Below are 9,588 nucleotides of genomic sequence, written 5' to 3'. Positions count from 1 at the left end.
TTTTTAAAAGCGCATTATTAAAGACATTATTGTAATTTTTTTTATTTTGTTGTTACTTTGTAGTAAGAAAAAAAATGTTTTATTATCCCTTATAATACCAGCACATAGAAAAACACTGCCATGTACAATAAATCTCTATGTGCCAGTATTAGGCCAGAATCACACTTGCTAGTGCGTCGCGTGTAACTCGCGCGAGTCTCTCATGGTAGAACCCGGCATGGCCGCACACTCCCCTGACAGGAGCGGGTCGGTTGCATGTATCTCTATGCAGCTCAGACGGTCCTGTATGCATAGTGTGCGGCCAAGGCGGGTTCTACCATGAGAGACTCGCGCGAGTTACACGCGACGCACTAGCAAGTGTGATTCTGGCCTTAGCTGCAGCTGCAAGCCTTCAAAACTCTCCCTGAGATCTCACTAAATTCTGTGGCTTAAAGCTTTAGCTCCATGGTTACATTGCTGGAGGTTGTTTGTTTGACTCCTAAGAGGGTGGCGTAAATGCAAAAAATTTGTAGATTTGTCTTATTAATTTTAACAGTTAGGAACAAAAAAACCTGACTTTTTTTCACCTCTAGAATATAGGTACATATAAAAAATACACTGTTATGTACAGATGTATCTCTATGTGCCTGTATAATCTGCTTCTGGGTTCAATTCCTTCACTACAGGTTAGGGTAGAATTCCACTGCAAGAGTCTCACATCGCCTCACTCAGGATGGCCTGCCTCTTTCCCAACAGCAGCGTCTCGGCTGCATAGAAATACATGCAGCTGACCCACTCCGGTTCAGAGAGAGGCATGCCGTCCCGGGAGATGCAATGTGAGATACGTGCGAGTCTCTTGCAAGTGGAATCTTAAACTTAAGTATACCAAATTTTCCTATGTATCTGGGCAATGGCTCATTGCTGCTCCCTACAGCCAAAGAGTTCATAAGTTTGAATCCTGAGAAGGAATGCTTATTTATTTATTGCATGTGGAGAGAGAAATTTGTCCTGCCCTCTGAGGAGGAGGAGCTATAGACCTGACGAGAAGAGGTGACAGGTGGGGATGAATGAGCACTATCATACTTGATAGAAATACAAAATGAGCTGTTAAAGGAATTGCCTCTATGCCACACTGCATTGATGCAGTAATTCATGCAAAAGGACTCCCGATCAAGTATTGCCATGATTGACTCCTGGCTCAGCTGCTGTTTTAGTTTCACTTCTGATACAGATCATGTTAGGGGTTAATCCTTCCTGCCTCGTTCTGGAGGTCAGGCTGCTTTATTAGGGCACTGTTTCTCTTGGACTTCGCCAGTGATATTTCTGGCTCTGCTGTGTTCTGCTCTTGAGTGACCTGTTGTCTGCCCTGCCCCCCGCCTGTCCTCCGTGTTCACCTGACATGTTGTTAACCTCCTCTGTTCTCTGTTTCCGTCAGTGTCTCTCCCGCTGTCTCCCTGTTCGTTCCTTGTCTGTTTACCTTTATTCTGTCTTGTCTTCCCATTCTCCTTCGCTTCTAGGTTCTGATTTCCCGGCTACTGACTGTTTGCTTCCCTCTTACTAAGTTTAGACTTTGCCTTTGTGTATTTACAAGACCTCATGTTGTGACACGGCTGTCTGACGATTCTACTGCCATCTGGTGGGCTTTACTAGTATTACTTCTGCTAGGGAATTCACTGCTCATACGTTTTCTCCACTCTTACATCCCCTAGTGGTTTACCAGCTAACTACCTTCTCAGGTAGTTTCAGGAATCCTCTCAGTCCCACATTACTGCGCTGTACTGCTATTGTACATCTTAGAGTACAGCATGACAAGTATTGAGTGTGAGTCGACCATCAGGGTTTTCGATAGGGGGGTACTCTGGTGCCGGGACTATGGATACTTTACTGTCGATGGGGCTATCACAGGTGGTCGGTCCCGGCTTCGTGCCCTTGGCGCTCACTCTGTGGCTGTGGAATGGGGTACAGGGATGGTTTTGGGGATATACGTGACGCCACCTGTGATGTCTGGTAAGCGGGATACACCAGCGCTTCCCGCGGCCGACCTCTGAGGCGATGGTGATGGCAGCTTAAGATCTCTCAGCTCCCCACAGGTGGAGCTATTTTAGCTCAGGGCGGCGGGTCGCTGACCAGGAGGGAAGCGACTGAGCGGTGATGGCTGCCTTCTTCTCTGATGTCGCCGGGTCCTGTTCAACGGCGAAGAGACTACACACCGAGTCCACATCAGCTTAAACAAGTCCTTTTTATTGGCATCTGGTTTGTTTTGCACAGTACACAGTAGAAACAGTTCGATTACCAGAAGGCCAATGGTGACAAATTTCGGAGGAGATTCAATGACAGAGTCTCTCTGTGAGGTAACCTTTCTTTGTCTCTTTCTCGGTCCCTGCTCTGAGGGCTCTGTGACTCCCTCTTTAGCCCACTCGTTAGTCTCATCACTGGTTTTCCCAGGGGTCTGATGCTGCATGGTTTCTTTATCTATCTCACAACAGCGTCGTGAACTCGGCTTGGGGTTAGTAGTCAGACTTTTGATGGGTACCGGGACTCCTCTAATTTAGGATCCCAGGTTAATAGTCAATGGTTTGGGGATAAACCTGAAAAACCTCCTCGGTTCCGTTATACTGGTGTCGAGCTGAACTCTTCAGCCAGCTCTCGCCAGACCTAAAGTGTCCCCTTTCAATCTGGGTTACCCCTTTTCCTGTGGCTTTCTTTTCTTTTGGGGTACCCTCGCTCAGGACGTCGGGCCTATGTTATTTCTAGCTCTTCTTTCAGTCATCAATTTACTCTTGTCTCTTCTTGTCACTCTTTACTGACTGACTGTTAACTGACTAACTCTCACTCAGCCGTCCTGTCAATCACGTCGCGTCTCACGCTCAGCTAGGCTCCACCCCCTTATGGACCTACTATATAAACAGTCCCAGGAATATGAAGGTAGGGGCTGCTGAGTCAATGTTACTCAATCTAATATAAGACTCTGCATTTCTTCTCTCTTTCACCTGTAACCAAAGAGCACTGCACCTTGCTGTTAGGTGCTGTATTCCTCTGTAGTGCCTAACCACAGGGGCACCACAAGTGCATTTACTATTTAGTTTGCTTGTGCACTTTTTTCTACCACACTTTTTCCTTCCTCTCAACTTTACATTAATATGCTTGGATACAGCACTATGTGAACAGCCAGATTCTTTAACAATGACCTTTTGTGGCTTACCCTCCTAGTGGAGTGTATCAATGACTGCCTTTTGGACATCAACAGTCTTCCCCATAATTGTGTCTACTGAACAAGACTAAGGGACCATTTTAAACACTTAGGAAGCTTTTGCAAGTGTTTTGTGGTAATTATTCTAATTTTCTGAGATAATGACTTGTGGATTTTCGTTGGCTGTAAGCCATAATCATCAACATTAACAGAAATAAACACGTGAAATAGATCCCTCTGTGTGTAATGACTCTATATAATATGTGCGTTTCCCTTTTTGTATAGAATTTCTGAAATAAATTAACTTTTTGAGGATATTCTAATTTATTTTAGATGCACTTGTATTAACCATTAAACCAAACCATTATGACATATATTAAAGAAGGAACAAAGCAGTAGAACTAATACAAAATGTAAGAATATATAAAATGAACAACATAAAAACATAAATCTTATACGAAAATTCACATATAACTGACCCAGATAAAATGTGCAAAATAATTAAAGCTATAAATTGATAGATAAAGTAAATATGAAGAATTAAATATAAAACATATAATAATAATAATAATAATAATAATAATAATAATAATAATAATATAAAATGTGCATAATAATAAGAGCTATAATTAATAGATAAAAAAGTAAATATGAAGAATGTAATATTATATAACAATAATAATAATAATAATAATAATAATAATAATAATAATAATAATAATAATAATAATATTTGTAATGATCAGATGAGATAGGAGAATGTAAATGACCATTAATAATTTTATGCATATAGTGAAAGATTTCAGTTTCCTCAAAAACCTGCACATAATGTACATATATAGCAGAACTTCAGTATCTTGAAACTGAGCACTACAACTTCCAGCGTGCCATGAAAGCAACATCCTGTCAGGACATGCTGGGAATAGTAGTTTCAGCTTATGCCACTGGCTGAAATATATCATTTTACCTAAGGGCATGTGCACACATTGAATATTTGCAGCAGATTTTTCTTTAGCAAAAACCAGAGTGTTGGCATAAAATGTTTTTGATGTATATTTTACATGTTTTTGCATGATTTTTATGCATTTTTATATACTTTTTTTCCCCATTCTTTTGAACGGGTGAAAAACGCTGCTAAAATGGTAAAATTCTGCATTTTATTTGCGCAAAAAAATGCACCAAAAATGTAGTTTGCGAATTTGCCCAAACTCATCTAGGTTTTTCTGCAGGCGCACAACAACATTTTGTACAACATAATATATACGTTTTCAAGCCTGACAATGTAATAATGACAAAAATAACTTTGCTGCTGTCATAGGTATATAGTAAAAGTAGTTTACTCACTACTGGCGGCCATATTGGTGTTTCCATATGATGTCAGGCAGGTGAGAATGAAAAAGTACAAATTGAGAGGCATTGAGAATGTTTTCCTGCAAAAAATATATATTTATTAATTTCCATATGTTTATGATAGCTCCAGGCTACAAGGATAACTACTTACACATGTGCAAAACAACATTATGTCGGGGTTCTAGCCCCTTTAATAAGAAAATAAACTTAGAATTTAGACAGTTAAAATAAAATATTAGAGTTGATAGAGTCCACGTAACGATGTGTTATTCCATTTAATTAAAAAACAAAATAGACTAAAATAAATGAAACATTTTATATTACAAATTGTGATGAGCGGGCACTACCATACTTGGGTGCTTTGTACTCGTAACGGTTAGTGATGAGCGGGCACTACCATATTCGGGTGCTCGGTACTCGTATCTAGTGATGAGCGGGCACTACCATGCTCGGGTGCTCGGTACTCATGATGGTTAGTGATGAGCGGGCTCTACCATGCTCGGGTGCTCGGTACTCATGATGGTTAGTGATGAGCGGGCACTACCATGCTCGGGTGCTCGGTACTCATGATGGTTAGTGATGAGCGGGCTCTACCATGCTCGGGTGCTCGGTACTCGTAACGATTAGTGATGAGCGGGCACTACCATGCTCGGGTGCTCGGTACTCATGATGGTTAGTGATGAGCGGGCACTACCATGCTCAGGTGCTCGGTGCTCATAACGGTTAGTGATGAGCGGACACTACCATGCTTGGGTTCTCAGTACTTGTAATGGTTAGCGATGAGCAGGCATTAACATGCTCGGATGCTAGGTACTCGTAACTGTTAGTAATGAGCGGGCACTACCATGCTTCGGTGTTCGTCACTTGTAACGGATAGTGATGAACGGACACTACCATGCTTGGATGCTTGGTACTCATAATGATTATTGATGAGTAGGCACTACCATGCTCAGGTGCTCAGTACTTGTAATGGTTAGTGATGAGCGGGCACTACCATGCTCGGATGCTTGGTACTCATAATGGTTAGTGATGAGAGGGCACTATCATGCTCGGGTGCTCAGTACTTGTAACTAGTGATGAGCGAGCGCTACCATGCTCGGATGCTCGCTACTCATAATGGTTAGTGATGAGCAGGCACTACCATGCTCGGGTGCTCGGTACTCGTAACGGTTAGTGATCAGCAGGCACTACCATGCTTGGGTGCTCGTTATTCGTAATGGTTATTGATGAGCGGGCACTACCATGCTCGGGTGCTTGGTACTCAAAACAAGCAAGTTGGAGGCTTGCATAGTCTCGACTTGAATACTGAGCATAATTAAAATCACTGGTAAACTTGAAATCTTCCGGAAAAGTGCTTGTTTCCCATTGACTTCTATTATACTCGGTGCTCGAGTCAAACCTATCCGAGAGTAGAGTTGAGCGCGGTTCGTGGTTCGTGGTTCTCCAGTTCGCGGCTCGAGTGATTTTGGGGCATGTTCTAGATCGAACTAGAACTCGAGCTTTTTGCAAAAGCTCGGTAGTTCTAGAAACGTTCGAGAACGGTTCTAGCAGCCAAAAAACAGCTAAATCATAGCTTGGTTTCTGCTGTAATAGTGTAAGTCACTCTGTGAATCAAACTATTATCACATTTCAGTGTATAGTGTGCGTGAACAGCGCCTTCAGATCACTGCTGTTTCTATAATGGCGATCGCCATTTTTTTTTTTTTTTTTTCTTGTCTTCCTTCCCTAAGTGCGCGCGTCTTGTGGGGCGGGCCAGCATGTCAGCCAATCCCAGACACACACACAGCTAAGTGGACTTTGAGCCAGAGAAGCAACGGCATGTGTGATAGGATCTGCATGTCACATGTCCCTGCATTATAAAACCGGACATTTTCTTCACGGACGCCATTATCTGCCTTCTGCGTCTTTGGTGTCAGACATCACTGTCGCAGCTCCGTCTTCCTGAGTCCTATAGCCGATACAGCTGTATGCGCTGCATACACAGCGTTAGACAGCTTAGGGAGAGCACTTTATAGCAGTCCTTTTAAGGGCTCCAACCGGCAGGGTCAGAGAGCCATAGGTGACAGGTCCTGCAAACAGCAACAGCGTCTGTGTAGCCCAGGTCAGGGATTTCCTACCTGCATTTCACCATTAGGAGGGAATAGAAAGGCAGGCTTCCATTCCTCTACCCAGAGCACCACAATCCTGCCACTGTACCCTCTTGTCCTCTGCACACTCCAACTGATAACTAAGCCATTATACTAGCAAACACTCAGTGTACCTAGTGGCATCCTATACGTGGCTATTGGACTTTGCTATAGTCCCACTAGTGCAAAGACATTTGCAGAGCGCGTCTGCCTGCATTGCACACTACAACTCATTCTAAACAAGCCATTATACTAGCAAACACTCAGTGTACCTAGTGGCATCCTATACGTGGCTATTGGACTTTGCTATAGTCCCACTAGTGCAAAGACATTTGCAGAGCGCGTCTGCCTGCATTGCACACTACAACTCATTCTAACCAAGCCATTATACTAGCAAACACTCAGTGTACCTAGTGGCATCCTATACGTGGCTATTGGACTTTGCTATAGTCCCACTAGTGCAAAGACATTTGCAGAGCGCGTCTGCCTGCATTGCACACTCCAACTCATTAAAACCAAGCCATTATACTAGCAAACACTCAGTGTACCTAGTGGCATCCTATACGTGGCTATTGGACTTTGCTATAGTCCCACTAGTGCAAAGACATTTGCATAGCGCGTCTGCCGGCATTGCACACTCAAACTCATTTTAACTAAGCCATTATACTAGCAAACACTCAGTGTACCTAGTGGCATCCTATACGTGGCTATTGGACTTTGCTATAGTCCCACTAGTGCAAAGACATTAGCAGAGCACATCTGCCTGCATTGCACACTACAACTCATTCTAACCAAGCCATTAGACTAGCAAACACTCAGTGTACCTAGTGGCATCCTATACGTGGCTATTGGACTTTGCTATAGTCCCACTAGTGCAAAGACATTTGCATAGCGCGTCTGCCTGCATTGCACACTCAAACTCATTTTAACTAAGCCATTATACTAGCAAACACTCAGTGTACCTAGTGGCATCCTATACGTGGCTATTGGACTTTGCTATAGTCCCACTAGTGCAAAGACATTAGCAGAGCACATCTGCCTGCATTGCACACTACAACTCATTCTAACCAAGCCATTATACTAGCAAACACTCAGTGTACCTAGTGGCATCCTATACGTGGCTATTGGACTTTGCTATAGTCCCACTAGTGCAAAGACATTTGCAGAGCGCGTCTGCCTGCATTGCACACTCCAACTCATTAAAACCAAGCCATTATACTAGCAAACACTCAGTGTACCTAGTGGCATCCTATACGTGGCTATTGGACTTTGCTATAGTCCCACTAGTGCAAAGACATTTGCATAGCGCGTCTGCCTGCATTGCACACTCAAACTCATTTTAACTAAGCCATTATACTAGCAAACACTCACTGTACCTAGTTGTATCCTAAACGTGGCTATTGTACTTTTGTCAATTCACAGTATTGGAACGTTATTTGCAGCACGTCTGCCTGCATTGCACACTCAAACTTTTTTAAACTCAGCCATTTATAGTAGCAAACACTCACTGTACCTAGTTGTATCCTAAACGTGGCTATTGTACTTTTGTCTATTCACAGTATTGGAACGATATTTGCAGCACGTCTGCCTGCATTGCACACTCTAACTTTTTTAAACTCAGCCATTATACTAGCAAACACTCAGTGTACCTAGTTGTATCCTAAACGTGGCTATTGTACTTTTGTCAATTCACAGTATTGGAACGTTATTTGCAGCACGTCTGCCTGCATTGCACACTCAAACTTTTTTAAACTCAGCCATTTATAGTAGCAAACACTCAGTGTACCTAGTTGTATCCTAAACGTGGCTATTGTACTTTTGTCTATTCACAGTATTGGAACGATATTTGCAGCACGTCTGCCTGCATTGCACACTCTAACTTTTTTAAACTCAGCCATTTATAGTAGCAAACACTCAGTGTACCTAGTTGTATCCTAAACGTGGCTATTGTACTTTTGTCAATTCACAGTATTGGAACGTTATTTGCAGCACGTCTGCCTGCATTGCACACTCAAACTTTTTTAAACTCAGCCATTTATAGTAGCAAACACTCAGTGTACCTAGTTGTATCCTAAACGTGGCTATTGTACTTTTGTCAATTCACAGTATTGGAACGTTATTTGCAGCACGTCTGCCTGCATTGCACACTCAAACTTTTTTAAACTCAGCCATTTATAGTAGCAAACACTCAGTGTACCTAGTTGTATCCTAAACGTGGCTATTGTACTTTTGTCTATTCACAGTATTGGAACGATATTTGCAGCACGTCTGCCTGCATTGCACACTCAAACTTTTTTAAACTCAGCCATTTATAGTAGCAAACACTCAGTGTACCTAGTTGTATCCTAAACGTGGCTATTGTACTTTTGTCAATTCACAGTATTGGAACGTTATTTGCAGCACGTCTGCCTGCATTGCACACTCAAACTTTTTTAAACTCAGCCATTTATAGTAGCAAACACTCAGTGTACCTAGTTGTATCCTAAACGTGGCTATTGTACTTTTGTCAATTCACAGTATTGGAACGTTATTTGCAGCACGTCTGCCTGCATTGCACACTCAAACTTTTTTAAACTCAGCCATTTATAGTAGCAAACACTCAGTGTACCTAGTTGTATCCTAAACGTGGCTATTGTACTTTTGTCAATTCACAGTATTGGAACGTTATTTGCAGCACGTCTGCCTGCATTGCACACTCTAACTTTTTTAAACTCAGCCATTATACTAGCAAACACTCAGTGTACCTAGTTGTATCCTAAACGTGGCTATTGTACTTTTGTCAATTCACAGTATTGGAACGTTATTTGCAGCACGTCTGCCTGCATTGCACACTCAAACTTTTTTAAACTCAGCCATTTATAGTAGCAAACACTCAGTGTACCTAGTTGTATCCTAAACGTGGCTATTGTACTTTTGTCTATTCACAGTATTGGAACGATATTT

The 9,588-nt window shown here is 42.4% G+C and overlaps 1 protein-coding gene across 1 annotated transcript in view; it reads right to left on the bottom strand.

Moving 5' to 3' along the window:
- Nucleotides 1-9,588, bottom strand: part of LOC142245348 (uromodulin-like) — a 33,985-nt gene that overhangs the window by 11,075 nt on the left and 13,322 nt on the right. The window contains exon 2 of the mRNA XM_075317990.1: nt 4,514-4,599. Coding sequence (XP_075174105.1) covers nt 4,514-4,586 — 73 coding nt within the window. The 5' untranslated portion in view covers nt 4,587-4,599. The remainder of the gene's footprint in view (nt 1-4,513; nt 4,600-9,588) is intronic.

This window comes from Anomaloglossus baeobatrachus, chromosome 7 (assembly GCF_048569485.1).
Source record: "Anomaloglossus baeobatrachus isolate aAnoBae1 chromosome 7, aAnoBae1.hap1, whole genome shotgun sequence".
Taxonomy (NCBI): Eukaryota; Metazoa; Chordata; class Amphibia; order Anura; family Aromobatidae; genus Anomaloglossus; species Anomaloglossus baeobatrachus.
Note: the sequence above shows the minus strand (reverse complement) of the source record. Positions and strands in the feature narration are given on the sequence as shown.